The 25,909-nt window shown below is 50.6% G+C and overlaps 1 protein-coding gene across 3 annotated transcripts in view; it reads right to left on the bottom strand.

Annotated features, from left to right (window-relative positions):
* The window catches only part of SDK1 (sidekick cell adhesion molecule 1), a 714,488-nt gene that overhangs the window by 58,446 nt on the left and 630,133 nt on the right, over positions 1-25,909 (bottom strand). For all 3 annotated transcript variants that reach the window (XR_008551224.1, XM_054693671.1, XM_054693672.1), the window contains exons 29-35: positions 24,859-25,053; positions 21,892-22,093; positions 14,128-14,231; positions 11,225-11,295; positions 5,301-5,436; positions 3,774-3,833; positions 1,657-1,758 (exon numbers count right to left, since the gene is read on the bottom strand). Coding sequence is in view for 2 of the 3 variants with exons in the window: in XM_054693671.1 (XP_054549646.1) it covers positions 1,657-1,758; positions 3,774-3,833; positions 5,301-5,436; positions 11,225-11,295; positions 14,128-14,231; positions 21,892-22,093; positions 24,859-25,053 (870 nt within the window). In the remaining variant the exon portion in view is untranslated. The remainder of the gene's footprint in view (positions 1-1,656; positions 1,759-3,773; positions 3,834-5,300; positions 5,437-11,224; positions 11,296-14,127; positions 14,232-21,891; positions 22,094-24,858; positions 25,054-25,909) is intronic.

Genomic DNA, 25,909 nt, shown 5'->3' with positions numbered 1-25,909 from the left:
AAATCAAATGTGTTGTACACACACAGGGAGTATTACCCGGCCAGGATAAGGGATGAGGTGCTGACACCTGCTGCCACATGGAAGAATCTCAAAACCACGATGCCCAGTGAAAGGAGCCAAGCACAAAAGGACATATTGTATGATTCCAGTTATATGAAATATCTAGAATAGGCAAATTCATAGAGACAGAAAGTACATTAGAGGTTGCCAGGGGCTGGGAGAGGGAAAGGGGCTGCTTAATGGGATGGAGTTTCAATTCGGGAAGATAGAAAGTTCTGAAGATGGATAGTGGTGATGGCTGCACAGCAATGTGAATGGACTTAATGTCCCTGAACCACACACTTAAAGAGGATTAGGATGACATATTCTATACTGTATGCATTTTACTACCGTGCAAGACAAACAAAACAATACAGAACTGGAGCTGAAAACTTGGCATCAAGCCCATGGTCGCTTTTCTGACCCAACATGGCTCCCTAGGGTCTGGCCAGTCTCTCCTCCAGGCTCCAGGTCTTTTCTCTAAGGCTCTGCCTGAAGGACCTTGAGTTCCCTAGACACTGACTCCTGGCTCTGGGATGCAGGCTGACTGACAGGATCTCAGTATTTCAGATCCCAGCTGGTCAGCCATGCACCCCCCTCACCCACCTCGTGACCAGGCCCCACCGTGGTGGCCATCCAGGGTCCAGGTGCCGGAATGGACAGGAGTACCCACCTTTACAGACAGCACATCTGGTGCCTTGTGTGGATCTTTTTGTGGCAGGCCCATCCCCCTCTAGAATACTGGCCGCCTACGCCATCTGCTCTAAGTAACCCCTTGGGACAGAGTTCTGTGCAGAGAGAGGTTAACATAACCCATGCTCCAGAGCTCACGCATGTCACTCATCATCACTTGTTGACAACATTGCCTGACCAGCCCAGAAAAATCCTGCTAAGCAAGACCCTCAGTGCTGACTGATTTGTTATAGTAACCTCTCCGAATTGCAAATGGTCTCATAGGTCTCTGCTTCCTGGTCCAGTGCCCGAACCTCCTTCCTCCTGCAAGCCTGGGTCTCTGTCCAAGGGAATGCCATGTATTCCCAGCTAGAAGCACCCATTTCTGACAAAGCATCTGCAGATCCAAGCAGAAACCCCAGACTGTGCACCCCTCTGGAGAACACAAGTCAGCAAGAGGAGAGTGGGGTGCTGGTGGGGGAGCTCCTGCCAGAGGATACACAGGGCCTGGGAGGAAGAACCCACTGGGCCTCAGAGCTCAACACAGCATCTCCCAGTGCATTAGCCCCACAGAGAGGGTAGTTCTTGAAACAAACTCAGGGGACACATGCTCTCTAAAGGGGTAGAACATGCCCTGTGGCTGACCAGGGACCCAGGAGGGGTAGTTCCAGGAGGTTAGGCTAATGTGCCTGAGGGCCCCTGCCAGATCCAGGACAGCAGGCGGGCAAGAGCCAACATCCCAGACAGGGGTGACACACACTGTCCAGCCGCTGATGGACACGACAGCTCCAGATAAAGCAAACCTGGCGGTTCCAGCTGAGCCTGCCTTCTCAGCATTGACCGGACACCTCCCCTCCCACCTGTTACATGTTTTACACAGCGGGACATGCAAGACTTGAGCACTGCACCTGGCAGCCTCAGCCCATGGGTGGGCTGGGCGCTTACCTGCCTCGCCCACGAAGACCTCCACAGGCGCGCTGGCCGGGCTCTCGCCTATGATGTTGTAGGCGGTCATCACCACTTCGTAGCGGCGGTATTTCTTTAGATCTGTAGAAGGAAGGAGACGGTGGTCAGCCCGCCCAGGTGGCCCTTATTTTTAGAACATTCCCTCTTGAATCATACCCAGGGAATCTGTGCTTGGAGGAGACGCAGGGGAAATACTCAGACTCCCTTCTGAGAGGAGTGTGTGAAGGGCATGGCACACCACATTCAGCTCCACTCCTCTGGGGGTGCTTCAGCACCCACACTGGGGTGAAGCAGACACTTGGCCCATCTGCATTCAGGGAACAGGCAGCAGAAGCGCCTCTGGTAAAGGTCACAAAACCTGATCTGGGCTTGCCTTTTGGTCCAACAATCTCTCCTTACAGACAGGAATAGATGGAGAAGGACACTGGTGTTAAAAAAGAAAAAAAAAAAATACACAAACCGAAGGTCTTCAAGGTTGAACGACAAGGTCCTGGGAAGAAAAGGTGTGTGCAGTCACACAGAGAGTGCACAGGGCAGGCAGCTGAGAGAGGAAGTCATACTAACAGACACGGGGAGAGGACCTGGCCTTTAAACCAAAAAGTTCAGGAAGGGTCTCGCGCTGGTTACTGCTGCTTCATCAGTTTTCCCGAGGCCAAGTGTGCATGTGTGATCACGTGGGTGAATGGTGTGAAGATGGCTCAGCCAGGTCTGTAAATTTTGCCTCCTGGTAAGCTACTACTTTAGCGAAGGTTCAGTGAATCAGACCAACAAGGTCCTGCCACCACAGGCTTTGCAAAAATGTTGACAAGGCTCAGCCCACATGCTGAGTCGGAGCTCAGCCTCACCCACCCTCACTGGTGTTAGAGCTGCGCTGCCTTGTGGGCCTTGTAAGGCTGGGCTTATTAGTCTCAATCTGGGAATGTATGGCTGCAAGTCCTGAGGAGAGGGGTTACTGGGAGACAATTGGACAAGCAGGAGTGGATGAGGATGCAGCTGTGTGGGTGGGTCACCCCTCTAATTCTTCATGACCCATGATGGGAGGCCTGGAGCCAGGAACCCTCATCATTAGAACCTGGTCTGCACACAGCTCATCTGCTCACTTCTGGGGAGTGTCTGGTTCTGGGAAGCACTCTGCCCCAGAGGATGGGAGAGAGGTGCCAGCAGATAGGGGAATAAAGCAATATTTAGGGAAACAGCTCAGTGCAGAACGAAAATAGCTGAAGCCTATCCTGGCCACAGGGAGTTGGATGGACTGTCTGCAGGGGGTGGTGGAGGCTGAAATGGGGTGAATCACCATGGCCTGCATTTGGACCTTGAAACCCACCCCTAGTGAAGAGTCAAAGGGGTGGTTTAGCTGGAGTCCAAGGGAGGAGGAATATAAAGAAATGGGGTGTCTACACCCAAAGGACTATTATCAGCCTTTAAAAGGAGATTCTGACATGTTGGTTCACCATGAAGGGACCTTGAGGACACTGTGCTGGGGGAACTGAGCCAGTCACCAAGGAAAGACCCCGTATGAGTCCACTTACACGAGGCCCTCAGAGCAGACAAGTCGACAGAGGCAGGAGCAGAGGTGACTGGGCTGGAGGGGGCAGAAGGGGAGTTAGTGTTTATGGTGTCCGTAGTATTCATGGGGTTTACGGTGTTTCAGTTCGTGAAGATGGAAAGTTCTGGAGAGGGCTGGTGGTGATATTGCACAACAACGTGAATATACTTTATGCCACTGAACGGGGCACTTTAAAGTTGGTTAAAATGGTAAATTTTGTTATGTGTATTCTACCACACACACACACAAGACTAAAAAAGGTCAAAGACAGCCAGCGAGGAAATCTTGCCCAATCCGACTATCCCAAACTTGAGGACCAGATGTTAGTAAATCCCCTTCCTGGTGTCTGTTTCTAGAAGTTTCATTTCCTGTCTCCCTGGTTCTGGCATGTGGAGGAGCAGCGTTTGAGAGGGTGAGTTCCAGGAATTAAAGCCATTAATCCAAGCTGGTTTTCACTTGGTCCACTGAGAGGCCAATTGGCGCTGGCCCCGACCTGCTCCCCGTCACGGCCACTTCCCGCTGGAGGCGCTAGAAGGCGGTGTGCACTTACGTGTTAATTCATACGTCGTTAATGTGGAGCTGCTGTTCACAGTCTTGAAGCTGCTTTGGGCTATTAGGGTAAGCAAAGCAGAGAGGCAGTTAGCATGCAGCAAGCAGTTACTGCAAATGATGTGCTGAGGAAACGGAGATGGGGCCTGGCTGGGAAGCTGCTTGGCTCCCACCCTGTTTGTCCAAGGCCCATAAGGACCACAGATGACACTTCCTACCAACTCTCTGGGGGTCACCCCACTTCATTAACAGCCCCTGGTCCATTGATGGGGTGGGGCATGCACTCACCTTTCTGATTAAATGGAACGAATTAGTATCTGGCACGACAGCACAAAGCAATACCGGCGAAGACAGAGAAATCAGTTTCTCCCGGGTTGGCAACTTTTCCAGATTCCCTATGGCAGGTACAGACAGCTTATCTGTGCTCAGGTGGAGCCCTTACGTGTGCTCAGGTAGGTAAGCAAACTCAAAGAGCACTTGCAACCTGACCCAAGCACGTCCTGGGAGCCTCTTGTTTTGACTTTGCTCCAAAGCTCAGGAAGATGCTAATAGTTTGGCATCAGTGAGGGACACCTGGGGCTGTGCCAAGCATGTGGGTGAGACCGCCAAGCCGTTTTCTTTGGTCAACACTACCCCTGATACCAGGCCAGGGCCAAGCTGCAGCGCGCTGCCCAGTGTGAGGGGCTCTGGTGTGCCCTGGGGAGCTGCCTGTCTGCACATGTGACCCGTGTGGGCTGACCCCACAGAGCCTCCTGACAAGACCAAGGTGGCAGAGAGCAAGAATGTGGCCGCCGAGCAGCACATTTCTGAAGCTGCTCTCGTCTCCAACATGTGGACACCAAGGGCCAAAAAGTATTTTCTGTGATACCCTTTGTCAGGAAATGAAACTCTAACCCTCCTTCCAGAGTAGGAGGAGAGAGGGGGGCAGCCTTGACCGATGGGCAGAGCTTGTCCCTGATTTTAGGGCCAGACCATTGCGGCCCAGGTTGCAACTGGCCATGCCTACATCTCCCCGCCAGACACTCTCCATGCAGGGGAGCAGCACTGCAGCTTCTGGAGGGCCTGGCTAACTCTCCTTGTAAAACCCGGGGCACATGGACCTTACTTCACACTGTGCTCCTGACTTCTAACCCACTGCTTCTGGCCCCTGAGCCCCTCCTTTCTTTCCACCTTCAGACCATTTCATCTTGCTGGGCCCTTGTAAGTCACACCTTCCCTTCATGTCCTTAATGAAATCCTTTTCCCCTGACCACCTGTCTCAGAGGACTCCTCCTCCATGAATCCTCCCCAGACATCCCCCCTGCCCCACACTGGATAGAAATCCCAAAACACAGGGAGCTTTCTGGGGGCCACTACCCTGCTGACCTTCTGGCAGACTCAGCCTCACTGCGCACCCCTGCGTCCCTGTGCTCAGTGGGAAGCAGGACTGCCTCTCCTCAGATCTGCCAGGCACTTCCCACCACACACTGTACAGAGAGGATCCACGATGGTTCCCTGGGTGGTACCTACACCAGGACGGAAGAGGTACCTGTGAGCTCTGCTCGTAATGCAGATGGTGTCTGGAGGGTCTTGTACTCGCTGCCTGAGGCTGCCTCAGCCTCCAGCTCCCGGTAGTAGATCCTGTACCCCTGCAGAAGGCCATTCAGGCTCTCGTCCCTCGGAGGCTGCAAAGACACCACAGTCAGTGCAAAGAAGAGTCTGATGAGGTCGCTTCAGGTTTAAATAGCCAGTTGGTCAGGAGGAAGTCACTGCTCAGTAATAGGTGGTTCCCGGTGTTTGCCAACAAAAGACAGGTGTCACATTCATGAAGGAGAAAAGGGGGTTGCAGGCCCGGGGCCAGGCCATGGAGTCACGTTCTGTCATCCAGATTTTCTAGTGCCCATCTGAGGGGGCTTGGAATCCTATCCCTGTCCAGCTGGAATACTCGGATGAACCCAGGACTGAGGCAGATGGGCCAGGAAGCTGCCTGTTGCCTGGTAAATCCAGAACTCTGAGAGTGGATGTGGCCACTCCAGATTGTCCACCAGCTGGTCTAACCCTGTCCCTCTCTGTCCCTATCCACCAGGGCTCCTCACAGACCTCTCTGCCTGCCAGGTCACACCCACCCCCTCCTGCCCAACTCAGACCTCAGGCTGCAATCCCTGGCACCTGTGAGGTCAGCTGGCCTAGGAAGATCTGATGGTAGGTGAGGAGCTCATTCAACTGTTAAACCCCAGGGAATAAGGAAGGCTCAGCCTCTACCCCACTATAAACCTTTGCAGGGTCTGACTCCAGGACCTGTGTCAGCCAAGATCTCATCAGAGTCCTTCCTCCCACAGTGGTTTCTGTTGACAGGTAGTTGATCTGTCACTAGGACAAACGCGCAACTGCACCCCACAGCTGTGTGCAGAGCAGTGGAGTAACATGAGAATTCCAAGCCTGTGGCTCGGCTCGGGGGTTACAAATTAGCCCAGCCCTGCCTCTGGCATCTGCTATCTCTTCGGCCTGTGAGGTCTCCTGAATAGTAATCAACAGTAACTGAAAGGCAGTCCTGCATGCAGTCTGGAGGATCAGAAGAAATGTCCCAAAGAGGGGGTTTTCCAGCTGACCCTGGAGATGGGGGGCTGAAGCAGCAGTGAGAGTGGCCCTCTAGGAGGGGCTGCAACATCTTGTGTGGACCCTTAGACAGGAGTGCAGTGGTGGCAGGGGTGTGGAGGGGCTCTGGCCGCAGGGCAGGGGAGGAGCAGCCAGTATAAGGCTCAGTTCTAGTCAGGACTGACTGTGCACCTAGTGGTTCGGACAGACAGTCATCCTGGCAGAGAGTCAGGATGTGGCAGCGTCAGGGGTCTGGGTTGTGATGATGAGAAACCTCATGCTTCCCTTTCTAGGTCTGAGCTGACTGGAATGGGTAAAAGGAAGAGGGAGTGAGCAGATCAAATGGTCTTGCAGCGGGGCCTCTCTGAGTGTCAGCCAGCCTCTCACCCTTCAAAGCCTCCCTTTCAGCCTCAGATTATGTCTCTGGCAACTGGAGGTACTTGGACCTCAGCAGGGAGATTGCAGAGGCCAGGGTCTGGCTCTGCAGATGCAGGCTGGTTGAGATAGGATTACAGTGAGGACTATTTTCTTTTAGGGAGATCTTATGAAGGGGGGAGCATAGGATTCAACTCACCAAAAATATCAAATATGCAGGAAACTAAGAGTTTGGGAAAACAAAAATGTTCTCAGTGGGAACCAAATGTGGTTATCCAGCTGGCAGCTAACACCCCAGCCAGCATCTGTGTCCATGTATCCTGGGGCTGGAAGATGGAGGGAGAGGGTGGGGGCTACCGATCCTGCGCCCACAAGTACTTCTATCCAAGAAGGAAGGGTGCTTTAGAGGTGTGAATGGAAGAGGTCAAGTCCTCAGGCCCCACAGGCACAACTGGCCACAGATATGGCTCTGCATGTGCCAACAGGCTCACTGCTGGTGGCCCAGAGATCCCTTGCACTGCCCTCCCAGCAGGAGGCTTCCAGATAGAGGGAAGGGATTGGAGGTCCCACAGGCCTGAGAGAGGCTGCTGTAAAAGCTGCAGCTGGTCCAGGCCTCACAAGGGCAAGCTCTCTTGATACAGAGTCCTAGGTCTGCATGGGATTCTGAATGCCTTTAATCACACGTTCTCTTTCTAGATTTGGAATAAGCTGATCTGTCATTCATAAAGAGGCCTCCATGACTCTGTATATCCCGGGAAGTACCAGTGGGACAGCTCCATGTAACACATGGACCGTTCTGGAGGTGATGGGCCAACAATTTCATACTATAGATTTAAGGACTGTCGCTGAACTTCCCAGCGTCAACTGTCAACTGTTTCCACAACAAAGAGAAGCTTCCCTTTGCATGCAGATCAGTTCTTTGGGCCCTCAGCACCAGCACCCCCTCCCCTCGCCCCTGTGCCCATAGTTTCTGATTGGTGTTGATTGGAGGGCAAGGTCATGTTGGTTCATTTCTGTCTTCTCCACAGCACCTGTGACAGGCCTTGGACTCAGCAGGTGCTCAACCAATGTTTGTGGGAATGAGCTGGGTTTGCTCACTCCCTGTCTATACTTCTTTCATCCTTGATTGGCCATCTGTATGGGCAGATGCTTCAGAGAACTGGCCACCCCACCTAAAAATGACTTTACTTTGACTTTATTCTGCAGACCAGAAAGTCTACTGGCAGACTCTTTGAGGGTCTTGAGTGCCTTTTCAGTTTGTGAAAATGCAGGTGACCTGGTAGGAGTACATCTGGCCTGGTCACCTGGTGAAACAGGTAGGAGAATGGAGTGAGCTGGTGAGATGTGGAAGGATGAAGACAGGGAGTCTCACAGAGGCAGTGGGGTTGTCTGGAAGGAAGGACAGGGGTTGGGAGGAGGCAGGACTCCGTGATGAGGCTCACTCTTCTTCCTTGCTGCTCACATAAGGACAGACTGGGATGAGGGCAGCAGCCATACCCTGACAGGGCAGCTCCTATCTCTCCCCAGGGCTGGGGCTTAAGGGGGTTTGACACATGCCCAGGGACCTGTGGCCAATATGAGACAGAGATAGAACTTAAGTACAAATCTAATCAACTATCATCATGCTCTGGTGTCAGATGTGCACCTCCCTGCCTTTGACCTGCGGAAGGTCCGTTCATCCTGCAAGATGCATTCAGTTGTCACCTCTGCCTCCTCCTCTGCTGTCTTTCCACTGCATTGTAGAGTTCAGCCCACTAAAGGAAAGCTCTTCTGGGTCTGGAATCTACCCCATTCACTTCTGGATGCTCTGCACCCTACACAGAAGGTGCTCCAAGTTTCAAATATGCCCCGAGAGGCCCCACTGCCTTGCCCCACTGTTCATGCAACCGTAATGCTCCTCCTAGGAAGTTGCCTGTTACAACACTGAGTCACCTTCTGCTGAGAGCTTCCTGCATGACTTGATACATCACTCAGGATGCTTTCTTCACTAGAAAACAACCTAAAAATCCACTTAGAGAAATGTGCAGTAACATGAGGGGAAATGTATTTGAGTGACAGACTGTCCAATCCACTGGAGGTTTCAGAACAGCCAACTTAAATGTTGTGATCAATTCAGAAACACTAATGTGTATTATGAACAGTACTTGGTATGAACACAATACCACCACTGTCTAGAATATATGCTCAAATCCTTAGATTTCAAACAGCACTGGACCCTGTGAAAGGCAAAGATTGATTATCCCACTAAGAAGAATCAAACTTGACAGGCTACTACAGAGGAGCTATTTAAATGGGTCGGCAGTCTTGAATTACAGTCAGTGTTAGCATTTTTAAACACATTACTAAAAAAAAGAAAGGTTTACAGGTGAAACATTCCATTTGGAATGCAAATCTATATTTAAACATAGTCTCTTTGTTCTGTTCACCCTGATTTAGTAAATTACTCATAATTTTAATTATACTTCAATTGCCTGGCAGTTGACAGACATTTATTTCTATAATACATGGTATTGACCACCTCCTGCTCTGGGCTTCTTGCAATTAGTTTGTTCTATTGGGCACCAAACAGGGACAGCTGATGGACACATATGCCAAGTTCCTTTGGTGCCGCTCCCCACCACTTCATAGAGTTGTTTCACTGCCACTGAGGGGCTCAGAGCCCAAGTGGTTGGGAGGCAGGATGGCCAGTGGCACGCCCACCATAGCTGGTGTCACGTCCACAGCGTCTTCTCTGGCGGTGATGCTGTATCCCAGCCCTGAGCCCTGCCTTTACAGAAAAGGAGCTTACCTAGTTATTGGTAAGCTGAGCACCACAAAGGAAAAGCTAATTTTCTGCTAAAATTTAGCACAGTATAAAAGAACAATCTTCTTTTGGCTGATTATGTTCATAGAGGGTCAGAAATGAGTTCCTACATCCCACCTAAGACCTGCGTGGATGTCAGAGTGCGGTGCTCTAACTGGCCTTGGACCAAAGGCCTTTGGAGACCTCAGAGGTCACCTATGACCTCCTATTTTTACAGATGAGGAAACTGGAGTGAGAGAAGCTATGGATCAGAGAGAGGAGGTGGGAGTCGGCTCTGCTTTCTTGGTTCCCAGTTCAAAGCCCAATATGCTGGGGGAGCTAGAACTTGCAGTGCTATGGAGTGAATTTCCAGTTTCACCTGAGGGTATCTGGAAATGTGTTTTGATCTCCTTTAAAGATTCCATCACCTCCCAGAAGCTGTTACTTAGCAATAGAGAAGAGATGAAGATGTGGCCCCCCAATTACTCCATCAATACTTGCAGGAGATTATGACCTTTTACCAGAACCTGGCTGATTAAAATGCTGTCCCCCATCAGGTTGTGTGAGATTGAACCACGTGAAATATGGCCACTTCCCCAACTGAATAATGGTCAAATTTTCTATGATTCACCTAATAGTTAGTCCTTACTTAACACCATCAATAGGTTTTTGGAAACTGTCACTTTAAGTGAAATGATGAATAATGAAACCAATTTGACCATAGACTAATTGATATAAGAATTTAGTTCCTGTGGCATATTTCTTGTCACAAAAACATCACTAAACTTCTAAGCAAAGACCCCAAACACTTCTAATATTCAACAATCATTTGTATTTAGTCATTCATTTTCTAACTCCCTGATTCCAATTCACCCCATGGTCCACTGGCTCTAGACCCTGCCATCCTCATCCCAGAGATGGCAGCTTTCTTCTGGCTTCAGGAAATTCCTTGCTGACCAGAAGCTTCCAACAGGCTCTCACCACTGCCCTTCCCTCTCACCACTGCCCTTGGCCACTGCCATTGGCCAGATCTAGCCCTGCTAGCACCTGACCCTGGCTGAGAACCCCCTAGAGCTGGCCCACAGGCAGCTGGGCTGGCCCTGGGGCTGGCTAACTTGCCCCTCTATTACTTTTGTCCTCCTTGTAAGCAAAAATCATGCAAAATTATAAATAAAGCAAAGAGAGGACAGCCATGTTCCATTCAAGGTCCAGTGTTGTTTAGTGCCCCACCAAGGATTATTTGATTATTGAGAAAACTGTGCCTGGTTTGACTCACTGTTCACTGAAGATTAAAGACTCACATTAGTGAAGATACATGGAATCCTGCAGATATTTTGTGTGGTTGAAAGTGATTTCTACAGGAGAGATAACTTCAGAGGTTATGGTTTCATTGCTCCTAGGAGCCCTGCTCTGTCCTCTTTCCAAATTCCTGGGCATTCAGTCCCTCTGATGCCCTTGTCCAGCCTTGCCCTTGCTGGTGCCTCCTTAATGACATGAGGACAAGTTCATTCTGCACGTGCATGTCAGCCATGTTTTCCGAGTCTTCGAAATCCTAGTTGGACACTATTTTCCTCCCAGTTTTTGTGTCCAATATGGATGTTTTCTTTGTGCTCCTCCTAAACACCAGCCCAGCAAGGGCCAGCCTGCAGGTTCCAGCCGAATGAGCAGGGAATGAGCACAAAGTAACTCCCTAAGCACAGTAGATTCCCGCAGGTCCTTACCTGCCACTGGATCAGAACAGAGGAGGTGGTGTGCGGTGTCACTGAGATGAAACTTGGAGGTTCTCCTGGAACTGAAATCCAAAGAAGTACACAGGGTTACAAGATGTGGTCCATTTGGCCACCATTCCTAGGCAGCTCCCTCCTGCTTCCAGTGAGGAGGTGGGGCCAGGCCAGCCCTAAGCTTGGAAAGTAGATAAGACAACAGCCTGGCTGGCTCCTTCTTCCCTATGGATTCTCTTCTCCTACTTGTAATGCCAGTGCCCAGGACAAAAGCGACCCAATTGTAAATGGATGGTCGCAAGATAATGTCCCTGAATTTATCTCTGCAGACAAACCCACACAAGTGAGTCGGAAGTGAGCCTGGGCCTCTCAACTGCAAACCCCTCATCACCCCTCATGACAGTGTGGTGCCCTGGGAACCTTACCTGCAGAGCCTGCCTGTAGGTACCACCTCCACTCCCCTTGAAGAGGAGCATCCTTTCTTTTGAGGTGCTTAGGGCAGCATGATTTCTCTCTGTGATCCAGCCTGGCCACAGGCCCTTGACTTTACACACTGGCAAGGCCATCATGAAAAGAGGCTGGCTCCTGGTGGTTGAAGGGCTACTTGCCATTGTTTTCAGATATGCAGTTCTGCTCTGCTCTCTGGAGGGACAAGGTCAGTTTGATCTCTGCTCATGGCAAAAGTCCTACACTCTGGAAACCAAGATTGTTTCAGGCATCCCTCAGGTCCAGTGGGCTCCTCTGTGCCCTCTCAGCCCCTTGTTCCAGTATCTGCAGAGTCCCACATTAGCCCAGGGAACTGATCCTCTGACAGCTCCCCACTGTAAGCTCCTGGGCAACACAAGTTAAATTCGAAGGTGGTCATTGAACTGAACTATTTAGGAAGTTCTCCCCACCTGCCCCCACCCCGTGGCAGGGCATCCCCACTCCTCTCACCCTGAAAAATTGGGTTGCTGGGTCACCTGCTCAGAGAGCCTCCTCTGCACTTGCCAGGTTACCAGGTAATTTGGGATATGCCTGCATTGGTCTCACCCAGCCCTCTCCATCCTCCATGTCCACAGCTCTCAACCCCACACCCTTGCACCTCTTGCTGTGCTGTCTTGGGTCAGAGGTGGTCCCGTCCAGCTTTCCTGATCATGCTGATTGCAATTACAGGCAGTCCCAACACCCTAATCACATTAACAAGAACGTGTTTATTAGCACACCTTGCACACATGCTCCTGGAGCCCAGGGACCCTAAACCCTAGAGTCTGTCCTGCCTGCCAATCTGGAAACAATGCAAGGCAAGGCAAATACAATGCAAATCACCTACAAAGAGAAGCCTCAGACCTCAGGAAGGAAGATAACATGCCAGATAGGTGCAGCAGAAGGAAGGCTTTGAATACAGAAGGAGGAAGCAAGGCCTTTGGGAAGCCTGGAGAAGCTCCCTCTGACTGAGCCATGTAGGGCAAAGCGAGGCTATGTGTCCTGTTCTCCTGTCAGTTCCTTAGAGACACCCAACAGTAAAAGAAGCTTGTTCTGTTTTCTAAGAATTGGCGCTTAGCCGCAGATGTAAGATTAAAACAGGAGACACAGAAGATAACCAGTTACTTGGGGTAGGTCCTCGCTTTCCTGCCTGGACCGTGCAGGCTGAGGCCAGCACTGTCCCGTCCCGTCCCTCTGACCAGGAACACATGGCCTCAGCAGGCCCTGGTCTCTAGGAGCACTGTGTGTGCTGCACAACAGTCTCTACACACTGCTGAGAGCTGGAAGGGTCCACCTGACCCTTTGCTGGTTCTACAGGTCACCTGAGGTCTCTTGTTAGAGACCCTCAAGGCTCAGATTATAAAAAGAGCAGAACTGAAGACGTGAGGTGGAGGGGTGAGCTGGCTAGAGATTGATTTGTTTAAAAATGGTTCCACTGGTGCATTAAATGGGGAAGACAGTGCTCTGGGCTGAGTCTGGGGAATTATTACAAAGCACTGTGGGGCCAACTAAGTGCTCAGGTTTGCGGTCCCAGATCTGAGCGTCGGCCTATTTCGCAGTATCAATCCTTTTCCATCCTAAAAGTCTGCCTGTCACTGCTGGATGAGTTTGATGGTGTTGTCTCCTGGCAGGATCAGTCACCCCAAATCACAATGGATCTTCAGGCCCAACTCCTCTGAGGTAGAACAGAGGGGGTGAAAAACCACTGGGAGCTTTTAGGGCTCTCCCGTCCATCACTTCATTGTGCTTTTGTCAAATGGCAACACTGGGGGATGGCTTGCGAAGCAGGAAAATGGGGGAAACCTCTTAAAACCCAGCTACCCTTTGACATTTATTTTTAATGACCCTATAAATTATTCAATTTCTAGGATGCTAATGGATTATAAGGGTTTTGGAAGCCAATCAAAGAAACTTCCATTCCATTTGGAAGCCCTTGAAGTCTTGATTTACGGCCAGGGCCTCACAGGAACACTCCGAGTTGCCTGTTACTAATTGAATCCTGCTGCTCCCCACAGCTTCCCTTGCTCCCATGGGGGATCCCTTCTGGCTCAAGACAAAAGTGGGGCCTCTCTTTAGGGGCCAGAGTTTCAGGGTGCAAAGGCAGCGGCAGTCAGGCTGCTGGTGTTCAAGGGCATAAACTTGTAATGAGTAGTAAATAAGCCACAGAGCTCGACTGTGCAGCGTAACAAATGCAGTCAAGAATATTGCTCTATAGTGATGTAATGAGATAAACACCGCTTCAACGGCAATTGTATCACAGTATATAAAGGTATCCAAGCAGTATGCTGTAAACCTTAAATTTATAAGATGTAACGTGTCAAATTTATTTAAAATAAACAAACAAACAAAACAAAACTTCCAGTGAAAAAGAAAGCAAAGGCAGCAGCAGGGAAGGGGTCTGGACCTGTCTGTCTCCAGGCCAGGCCCAGCTTTCTCACCATCCTGCAGCGTGGTCACCGCCTCTGTCTCGGTGCTGAAGTCGCTGTCCCCGATGTCATTGGTGGCTTTCAGGCGCAGCTTGTAGGAAGTGAAGGGCCTCAGCCTGAAACATGCAGAGCCCTGTGACTGCCCGAGATTTCCCTCTGGCCACCCTGGGGGTCCGGGTGAAGCCCCCAGAAGGGAGGTGGATTCTTCCCTGCCCCATGCACTCTGGGATTCTTCTGGGCGGAGAGGAGGTTCTTCGAGGTGGAATGAATCACTCATGGCAGCAGTGAGTCAGGTTTAGGGGCCTCCCATATTGTCCAGGGAGTGGCCCTCAGATGCCAAGCTCTCTCTGAAGGGCCTGCCTAGAGAGAAGAACTTCCCAGATGGGAGAGAGCAGAACATCCTGGCTCCCAGCAAATCACTGCTCTGAGAAACTCAGGGAATTTCTCAGGGTGACTAATTACATCAGCCCTGGCTCTAGTCTACAATGTAAAGTGAGTGCTCCCCAGTTCACCTTCTCACTCACTCCTTAGTACTCAGTGGAGGTCTGTGCTGGTCAGCCTGAGCCTGACTGTAGTCAGAACCCTACCCACCTCTCACCTCCACCATTTATTGAGGTAAAAATGGTGCCAGCACTTGACAAATATGAGCCCACTGAGCTCTGTGGGGCATTCTGTCTTATGAAGGAGAAAATACAGGCAACTTAGATAAAGTCCTTTGTCCACTGCCAGAGGACTGGTAAATGGCTTGGCTTAGATTGGAATCAGGGTCTTGAAGCAACATTTGCATTCCACTCTACAGAAGACCAAGAACACTTCCCCCTTCACTGATGGAGATTTAGGGACATTAATGCTCCCCGGAGGCACTGCTAAATGCCGCCACCTCAGGCCTACTTCTTCCCACCTTCCTACATTCTTCTATCCATCTGTTCTTCCTTCCACCTATCCATAGAGCTATGCTGTATTTATTGGGTCTCATGTGCCAAGTGTGCCACACCTAAAATTAAGGGTTCAACCTGTTCTGCACAGAGAGTGCTCAAATCTTCATCAAGTCCCATAAAACTGCACTTCCAAATGCTCACCCTTATTTAGTACCTGTCCAGCCAGCTCCTCTTGGCCATCCTGCATGTTACTTCAACATAAGCAGGTATAAAATCACTGTATCTCTACCCCACCTCTGCCCCCCACTCCAGCAGCAGGTCTGCCCTAGATTATGGCTTGCATTCCTCTTGGCTTCCTAGACCACAAGACCTGCAGTGATTCTGGATTCTACCTCCCCTGTCCCTCAAGTCCAAACTATCTCTTAAGTTTCCTCAACTACCAGCCTAAGTAAAGCCCTCATCACCTCAAAACCAACCCCCTCTCCTCATTCCCAATCAAACCTATAAACTAGTGGTTTTCAAACTGAGCACTGTTGAATCCTCTGGAAGACTAGGGTCTCCTTACTCTTCATATCCATTTCCATCTGGTTTCTAATTTGGCTCTGGGTAAGGATTTTTTTTAAAGAAAGCATCTTGCTTTTTAAAAATTCTATATCCATTTTTGGAAACCAGTATTATATAAAAATTTCTTCTATCCTTGTTTTCATATTGTCTCCTGCTGAAGGATAGATGGCAGGGGTTCCTGATCAGCTAACACCTCAAGGGCTGCTTCCCCTTCGAAGCCCTCTAGAACCTGATCTCACCCTGCTACTTATGAGTCTGTGGCTGCAGACAAATCTCCCAGTCTCTCTGGATAGAGGGGAAACTTGCCTTGTCCCAACTTTAAAGGAGATGCTTCTTAAGCATTAAGAATAATATTTTATTACAGGTTTCTGGGAGATACTCTTTATTAAGTTAAAAAAAATTTCCTATTTGTTCCTAGAGTCCTAGAAGTTATTTTTAGCTAATTTTGTTGATAACCATGCATTTTTCTCCTTTGACTTCCTGCCTCATGCACCATGTTTTTGGGAGCTAGCTCCTTCTACTTTTCTTATTAGGAGCTCGTACAACACAGTTGTTAGGAGTGTGAACTCTGAAATCAAAGTGCCCAGTTTCTAACTTTCAGCTAAGCTTGAGCTGATTACATTCCCTAGCTTCCCTATCTGAACTGATGAAAATACACATTGTAAGGTGGCTGTTGGGCTTAACTTCAGGAGACCCCCTTGGGAGCAAATGGGCATACAGTGAGAGATGACAACTTAGTAGCTGCCATGATCACCCTTTCATGTAGCGGCATACAGCCTGTCCCTGCCTGCTTCCTCATCTCTTTCATCACAATTTGCAGTTAATTGTCTCTTTTATGACTATCTTCCTTATAAGACTCAGGACTCTGTGAGGATGGGGACTAAGCTGGTCTCATTTACTGCAACACCAAGGGCATCTAGGGTGCTCAGTGAGTATCTGTTGAATGAATGAATAAGGGCATTATTCATCTCCAAATTTTTTGAGAAGGTTGAGTTAGAGGACATGTGAAAATCAGCAGTGTCTGACACATGGCAGATGCTCCAGAAATGACCTTGCTATAGTTAACACATATTTATTCAGGACATTATTATTTAGAACATTTTGGGCACATATTATTTTCACATATTTAGTAATTCACTGTTCTCTAGTGATTTTGGGATTTGAGCCCAAATATCAAGTTCATTTGAAGCTCACTGACGATCACTCTTTCTTTGCACTCCTGTGGGGTTGGAGGAGCTGGCACACAGTAGGTGTGTGGTCAGTGTGTTAGACAGGGAATGAGGTGGCCCTGATGGGGCTGTGTGCAGAGGGAAACAGGAAGCAGAGTTTCTCAAATCAGATGTATGTTGGGCCAGGCGCACCTCATTCACTTGCTTGCTTGCAAGGTGGATGAATTGTTGGGAGTCACAGGTACAACTAAGGCCAGTGACTGCAGGAGTCTACCTTTCAGGCAGGAAGTCTGGCCAGGCTTCCTAAAACTGACCAACAATAGGTCAGGACAGCGCAGGGAGAGACCAGCTTATGGCCAGTGAATGGTGGTGGTGCCCTCCCATGGTCTCTGAGTCTCCTGGTCTCCTGGCCCGGATGCACCCTCTGCTTATTCACCCAGTCCCCTCATGACTCTGGGGAGCTGCTCCCTTGGACTATGGGTATTTCTTGATGCTGACTGTGGCCCCATCCACTCCTGGCCCTGTGGTGCTCCTCTCATGGCAGATCGGGATTTCGGGGACCGCTGAGATGCCACCGGAACAAACCATCCTGAATATTCTCCTTCAACCCCTTTAGTGCTCCCAGTTCTGCATTCTGTTTACACTTCAGGTGGACTCAAACATCTGCTTTGGAGTCAGCCACACCAGAACTCAAGGCCAGGCCCTGCCACTTCTCACCTGGATTCAACTGGGTGAATCACTTAGCTTTTCTGAATCTCACTTTATTCATCTACAAAATGTACTTCTCAGGGATATTGTGAAAGTAATTTGCACAACCCTCCCTCATGGAATCTGACAGATCGTGGCACACAGTAGGCAATTAATAAAAATTACTCTCCCTTCCTTCCCCAAAAAGGCTTTAATCTGGCTCTGTCCCGGGAGTCCACCCTTGCTCTGTGCAGCTTCCCTTAGTCTTCATCTGCCAGCTTTCTGCCATCCAAAATCAGAAACTGGCTAGATTTGGGTAAATATTTGAGATAATACCCATTATTGAAACTCTAACAATCCCAAAACTCAGGAAAAGAATGGATTTGGATAATGCAGGACTCTTACTGCCCAAACTGCTATCCAAATTCTTGCTATCCAAAGTCAGGAACCAGGTATTCAAAAACAAGCTAGGGCCTGTCCTGCCTTGGATGGTCAACCTCTTCCCCTATCTACACATTTTACCTGCACAGTCAAGTACTCTGGGGGCAGGAGGGGGGCATGGCTTACAGTGAACTGTACTTCCCCCAGAGTTAAATGGAAGGTCTTATAAATAAATAGGAGAGTCTCCATATACTCACTCATTCACTTTGGTTAGAATAATGAAGTATATGAGTCTTGAACATTTAAAAAATTACCTGCGCCACCTTTATTTATATTTAAAGGGCTGACAACAGTCAATAAGAACTCATTATTAGCACCACAAAAAGCATGGAACCCTTGGCCGAAGTTACCTGGTTATCCATATGGCATTATTTTAAAATTACACCGATGAACAAAAGAAACGATCCCATGAGGCAGGGTCAGTACGTTGACCTGAGTGTAGTTTTACGCTACAGGAACTCCTCGCTGGACCTTGTATTTTTGGTTTGAGTCCACAGCACCTGACACAGTGGGCAATCCATAGGATAGCAGAATCCCCCATTACTGACATGCAACACACCAGGAACTCACGCCACACTGTTCTACTCTGAAGTGACATCAAGACTATCCACGTGGCAGCCCTTTGCTTCCACTATGCTGCATCTTTGAGATGCTACCCAACTTACAACGTCAACCATCAACCAACCAGAAACTGGTAATGTGGAAGTCTGTCCCTCAAACCCACGCCCTCCCTGGTACTCTCCACCCATCCTCACTAGATGTAGGCATGGTCACAAGATTTAGATGGTTCATCTTTTATGGGCTTTCTTTATTTTTGACAACTAGCTTATTTCAAGGAACTTGCATAAACAAAATATACAATGAAAAAAATCCAGCCATCAAAAAAATGGGAAAATGCAGTCATCAGGATTACTAAACATGCCGCAGATCACACCACACTACAGTGTACAGAATATCGTTTTTCCGGATTCTGCCCGTGACATTTTCCATTGATAGGCAGAGGAAGCATTTGTCCTAGTTCTGGCCCATTAGGAAATTGACAACAGTCTCTCCTACACCAAATTAAACTGTCTGTCCTGAAACATGGACCTCTCCTTTCCAATGTAAAGTCCCAAGCACACAGCTGGTCTGTTTCATTTCAGGGTCTCCCTGACAGGAAAGGCAGTGGATTTTATTTTTCTTTGTTCTTTCAGATGGTTACACAAAGGGGGTGACATTGTTTATATCTGGGAGGACATTCTAATTAAGTTTTAAGTGCCCAGTGCTATTGAGGTTGGTTATCAAGTTAGCTGGGCTTCGTCGGCTAGCTCCCCTGACCCCCCAGAGTCATGCCAGGAGAATCCAGGGCTCTGGGGAGGAGTCCACAAACAGGAGAGCTGCCCCCGAAGGGCTGAGAGCCGTCCTCTTGGGTCCTGGGGCTGTCGCTCAAGGGTAAGTGAGTGCTGGCGGGAACCTGGGGCAGAGTTTGACTATTTTTGGATGCATTATTACTTGGCTGCCAGCTCCCTGCTGTCAGTAACTGAGGCAGCTCAGCTCTAAGCTCCCAGAGTTAAGTGGAATCACGAGACCATTCCTCTAGCCCTGTCTCTCACAGATGAGAACATGGAGGCTTAGCAAGCTCATGCGGTGGGCTTCTCCCCAGACCACATGGTGACTAATGGGTACAGACTACCAACAACCTGCTGTTTACATGACATGCCTTTCCTCCATTATCTCAAAGACCCTCATAAATGAACTGTGTGATGGTTTGTTCCATGAAGCTTTGAGTTAGGGGCCTAGGGAGAGTTAATGCTACACCGAATCGAAGGGATTCGATTCTCCTTCCATTTGGAGAAGTAATCATTACCTACATGAGCTCATTACTTCCACTTCCTCATCTGCAACATGGGATTGATGGAAAGTCTAGTCACAAGTGGTCTGTGCACCACAGGGCTGTTATGGATATTGCAGGGAACAACATATGGAAATTGTTTTGAAAATGACAGAACATCGCATCATGCTGAGATGAAGACAATGATGACAATGACAGTAATGAAGGCTCAGTGGAAAGCTTTAAACATCTGGAAGCCACTTGACCAGGTCACTATGGAAATCACCTCTGAAGCGAGCATCCCAACAGATGGGCTTCCATGCTGAGGAGTTTACACTGTAGCACTCACTGTAACTGGTTTTCTACCTTGAACTCCCCAAAACACCTATCTGAGCAAATGTGTATGGCAGACACGTCAGGTATCTGAACATGTCTCTCCCCTCAAATGGGAGCCAGGAGTGCCCCCTGTCCTGCGGTGGGGGGGGCAATGCTTATGCTTGGGACCCTTCACCTCCATTTCATTCAGAGCTAAGTGCTGCCTGGGTCTTGTGGCGGAGGGGTCACAGTCCATCATTTGGGGACCCTGACAGGACAGCTGTAACTAGAAGCAGGTGAGCAACTGCCTTCCTTCCTGGCCACTAACTGGCTCTCAAGGCTATTTCCAAAGGAGCATGAAGTCTGGGAGCTGAAGTGGAGATGCGGGATGGCCTAAGTAGCCTGAAGGTGGGTGCCCCAGGGTGCCTTATACCATGTCCAAAGTACACAACAACTGAGAGATGAGTGATGAGGAGACCCCCCCAAGGCCATCTGAATGGCAAGTGACAGAATCCAGGTATGAGTGTGGGATGGTTCTGACTTCAAAATATCTTTGGCGATACCAACATCTTCCTGTGCTACCCAGAGCTGACCACACCCACATCACACATCATGCTGGGTCCTCAGACCAGGGAGGGCAGCACCTCCTTTCTCCAAACCCCACTGCGGTCACCTCTGGGATGCACGCTTCAGCCTCAGTCTGATTCCAAAGCCTGAACTAGGTCTAGGGGTCGTTGAGGATGGGGGCTCAGGTGTGGCAGTGTGCAGGGCTGCGCTGGGCCTCAATGGGGAGGGCCGCCCCCAGGAGGATGCATACTCTCTCCCATCTGGCAGGCTGGTGACCTTTCTGAGCTTTGGTTTTCATCACAGAGTGGGAAGATGAGCTCCCCTCACCGTGCCACAGAGGGGATTCTACCAGCTGCTCTAGGTGACATTTCCCAGCATGGTGCCTGGCATGGTAGGTATGAATCAGAGGTATTTGAGTCTCAAAGGTGAAGGACCTTGGCCGGTCTGAGAAACCACTGTCTTCACTCCCTCAGCTTCTATGAGGGAGTTGATGAAGATTCCAGAACCCACAGAAACAGGTCCCTCCCCACACCCAGTAACACCCAGTTAATTGCTGCTTAATACGCAGTAACTAAAATCAGGGCCAGATGAGAGTATGGTGAAAATATCAGGGTGGTCTTCCCCAGCAAGCTAATGGACTGGGGGGCTTCTTCCAGGGATAATGGGGACAGTGTAGGCCCGGCTGGGTGGTAAGCATGGCAACCTGAGATCACTTCTTCCACCTGCCCGTCTAGATTCTCAGCCTGCACTCTGTTTGCCCCTCAATTGCACAACGGGCTGAAGGAAGACCATGGAGGAGACATGCCTGCAAAATGTCTCACTGCTGTCAGCCTGTCCCCCTCCCACTCTGTGCCTAGGAGCCTACTAAATACTGGATAAATGGGGGGATTCTCACCTTGTTCGGTGGGGCCTCTATTTCCCCATCAGGCATCACTAACTGGGGTGGATCCTATCTGCCTCACTTATTTGGAAAGAGCACAGAGAGAAGGAGCATGTCTCCTGGGACACCAGCAGCCCCCTCCTCCCTGCCCCCCATCATCTGCCTCTGGAGGGCAGGGTACCTGAGCCCACACACCCAGGCAAATGAGGGCCAGCATCCCTCCCTGCTTGTCAGTGCCTGGGGTCTCGTGCTGGGTGTTGCCACCTGGAAAAGGCTCGGGTGGGTCCCAGGTGCAGGACACAGGAATTCTGGGCTCCCTGGTGCCCGTGGGAAGAGGAGCAGGAGGTCTCTGTGCTGTGTCTCCTTGCACCATGAGACCCATGCTCTGTGGGTGGGAGCCACAGCAACGGGGACCCCATGGGCAGGGCCCAGTCCCACGGGAAGGGTCCCCCCAGCTCTCAGTACCTTTCTACGGCACAGGCGGTGGCCTCGTGGCTGACGGACGAGGAATAGGTCTGCCAGTCTCCTCCGGGAAGCTCCCGCAACTGCACTGTGAAGTACCGGATGGGAGAGGCCCCGTCGCTGCCCGGGACCCACTGGAGCCGAAGACTACGAGCCGTCACGTCTGCCTGGGGTACCAGGAGCTCTCTGGGGGGTGCAGGACGCTCTGCAACCAAACAAGGACAGCCCAGGGGCAGCTGAGAGGCCGCGAGTTCTCAGGGGTGTGAGGTACTCTTAGGGCTGACTCGGGATGAGCCACTGCGTGGATCTGACTGGAGACCTTGCTTGTTCCTGAGCAGAGACAGACAGATGGACAGAGGCGAACTGACGCAGGCTCCCGACTGTCGAGTTTGGGCATCTCTGAATGGTACCTGCGTCTCCTAAGCCTCAGGTGTGAGCTGAGGTGTTATCGGATTCTGGGCTCAGTGCCTCTTGAACACTGATTTCCTCCCCCTGGACGTCCACTGAACCTGAAACTTTAGTGACACCGATCTCAGTTCGTCCTTGGTGCCATGCTGTCCCCTGTGCTGGCAGTGGTGGGACTGAGAGTGGGGGGCATGGGCCAGGGCCCAGAGTCTGACAGTGAACTGTTTGCCATCTCTGAGTCTCCTCACCCATCGATTGCAGTAAAGGAACTCCATGGGGGAGGGATAATTGTTTAATTGTTTATCATGCAGATTATTGATTCTGATTAAAATGTGTGGCATGTAATAAAGCAGCAATTGATTGCCGGCCCTGCAGTGACGGGCCTGTGAGGAGTGCTTCGATCTAACTTAATCAGCACCCTTCTCCTGAAGGGACGCTTTGGCGGGAGCCATGGCCCTGAGCCCCTTCCCTGCCTCAAAGCCCCCTCCTGGGCAACTGGCAAAGCTCTCTTGGCCTCTGCTCTCTGAGCAGGAGTGAGGAGTGGAGGGCCTGGGGCAACATCTAAACCCAATGGGCCTAAGAAGCAGGTGGTGTGGATGGGGTGGAGGTGCAGTGTGTGGGGTGGGGTGCAGAGTCAGATGGGGTGGAGATGCAGGGTGGGGTGGGGCTGCCGAGTGGGTCGCGGGATAGGGGATGAGGTCTATACTTTAACAGGGGCACGGTATGGGAACATCCCCTCCTCCGTCTACAGGCCGCGGAGCAGGAGAGCATGGCTTGTTGACAACTACTGCAGCTCTGAGGCAGGCAACATATCATCATCATGAGGAAATAGGCTTGCTGGTTCTGGCGAGCAGGCCTCAGAGGCTGAAGTCTTCCCTTGGAAGATTCTGAGCCCTGAGCCACAGAGGTGAAGCCAGCCTTCCCCACTGCTGGCCATCGGAGGGGTGGACCCGCTTGGGGGACTGCCTTTGCAGCTCTCCCTGTTGCTTTTTTTTTTAATATTTTTATTTTATTTTATATATTTTTTACATCATTTTTCATTTTTGTACAATGCATGCATTTTCATCTTGGTTATAGTCTCCCTTTTAAACTTTTAAACTGATGGTTTGAAGTCAGCCGGTGACACGGTGGAAGCCACCCGGGGGGTGGTCAGTACAGGTGGATGCTGTCCAGGAGGAGGCAAAAGAGCTGTGGGGAGAGTGTGGAGGGGCGAGCTGGGAGAGGGAGTGGGCAGGGAAGGGCCCTAAGTGGCTGTGCAGTTCTGAGTGGGCGAGGAGGGGTAGAGAGGGAAGGCCACGTCTCGGCCTTAGAAAGCAGGAAGGAGCTGGTTCCCACCCAGAAATCTGAGCAGACTAGGTGAACATTTTCCTGGCCTGGTCTGAGCCATGCGGTGAGAGCAGCTGTTTCACTCCCTGGCCATGAGTTTCCTTGGCTACAAACCCCAGCTCTGTTGGTGAGAATTAGAGGTGAGGAGGGCAGTGCCTCTCAAACTGATCAGAGGGCAGGAGGGCTCAGAATGTCTTTGTCTTTTTTCAGATCTACAAATTGTCTGTCAGATGTTTTGGGCTCAACTTAAATTGTCCCAAATTGTCTAGCTCCCTTAAATTGTCTGCTGTGGTGCCTGTGATGCAATGCTGCAGACACGGAGGGCAGCTTACACTGAGTGAGCACTGCGCTCAGGCTACTGGTCAGTGCGCACAGCAAGTGCTCCCATGGTCCTGTGCTCTATGCTCGCCACACAGTCCGCAGGCCATACAGAGGGGAAGATCTTTGCCTGAGGTTGTTCAGCTCCAAAGCCTGGGCATGTGGTGTCTCAGAAGGGACGCAGAACAGATTATATGCTCTGAGTCCTTCCCATCTGGGTGCCCTCAGGCTCCTTCCTGTTATCATTTCCCCTAAGATCTCTGGGTCCAGCTGTGATGTCAGAACCTAGAATTAGTCAAAACTGCATTTTCTGTTAAAGGTGCTGTGGCTCTGGCCCTAGAGGAAGCTAGTCTGTTGTGGCAGACTCCTGAGTGAGGTCCAGGACATGCCCGTGGGCTGCTGGGAGAGAAACCTGCAGCAGATTTTTGTGGGAAGAACAGCCCTTGTGTGCACCCTGTGAAACTTCAGCCCCATGCTGTGCACCCTGTGAAAATGACCCATCTGGGCTCACTTTCTTCTCCCATACAACCAGGGGCTCATACCACATTCTTCCTGGGCCTTGTTGGGGACAAACCAAGATAGCACATATCAAGCACCACCACCAGGGCTCAGAACAGAGGGGGTGCTCATGGGCTTCCCATTAGGACCGCCTCGTGGAAAACCTCCTTCCTGAGCACCTCAGTGAGGGCTCCGGTTTTGAACATCGGAGCTAGAACAACACCCTCTATGAGATATACCTTCATCTTTAAACCTGGGACAATCATGTCTACCTTTGAGAGTGGGACTGTGGCTAATGCCGAGCCCGCTATGCAGGGTGGTCTGACCAAGGCAGCAGCCTGCCCACCAAGTTCATGGTTCCCTACGAGCCCCCATCTCCTCCCACTCCCACCATGGCAGTGAGATTCAGGATGAGAGTCTTACCTCTCTTCTCAGTGGTGATGACCGTGGCTTCCAGTGGCTCCCCCCAGCCCTGCCTGGTTTTGGCCGACAGCCTGAAGATGTAGGCTGACTCTGGGGCCAATTCAGTGGCCGTGAATTGCCTCACGGTGGCACCGACCTCCACAGTGGTGAATGTGTTAGGGCTGCTGCTGGCCAGGCGGTAGGCAATCTGGTACCCTAAGGGGAGACAGTAGGGGGGCTGAGTCATCTCTCCACTCACACTAGAAAAGCCCATCTTCCCCCACTTGTAATCACTTCTAGATTGGAAACCCAGACAGACATTTGTTTCTCTATGAGTCCTCCCTCCTCAGTCGGCATCTGAAAGGCAGATGCTTTGCACACGGCCGGGGAAATCAGAGCCACGGTGGTGAATAAGGCAGGGCTGGGCACCAGCTAATCTTCCATGACACTTGTTTCCCTCTTCATTCTTCACAGGAACAGGATGTGAAACCAGTTTCATCTTCCCATGGCCACTGGTACCCCAGAGGAAGCCAGGAGGACTTGGGAGGAGGCAGGAAGCCAGCAAGTTGAGCGTTTCTGATGGGGGTCTGCAGAGTACTCACTACTCACTGCTGCTGTCCCCCACTCCACCCTCCTCTTGAAGATAGGTCTTCCCCTTCCTGGGCTAAGAGCAGTATCTTCCATCTGGTTTTTTAAAGCACATTTCTCCAACAGTGTGGCCTGCAGGGCTAGATGGTGGGTTGAGTGCCGTTGGCTCTCATGTCTGTGTCTGGTCCTTCCTCTCTTTCATCTTCCTGCTGCCCAGCTGCCCACAATCCCCAGTCTCCCAGAGTGTGATTGACACCCCCACCATCCACTGCCTTCAGTTGACTCCTTGTTCTTGCTTCTCCTCTGCCCTCCACACCCCTAGCAGCTCTGGCATGTGGCTCTGAGCCGGGGGCTCCACTGTAAATAATCCTCCTCCTGTCAAGGAAGCAGGAGGGTGCCTGCTAATCAGTCCAGGGAGGGGTCTATGGGCTCTGAATGTCTCTCATGTTGCTTGATTGTATCAAGGTTCTAGGGCTGATAAGAA

The sequence above is a fragment of the Talpa occidentalis genome, unplaced genomic scaffold, assembly GCF_014898055.3.
Source record: "Talpa occidentalis isolate TD23 unplaced genomic scaffold, MPIMG_talOcc4v2.1 talOcc4.12, whole genome shotgun sequence".
In the NCBI taxonomy this organism is placed as follows: Eukaryota; Metazoa; Chordata; class Mammalia; order Eulipotyphla; family Talpidae; genus Talpa; species Talpa occidentalis.
The sequence above is the reverse complement of the archived record's forward strand: the minus strand, read 5'-3'. Positions and strand labels throughout refer to the sequence as shown.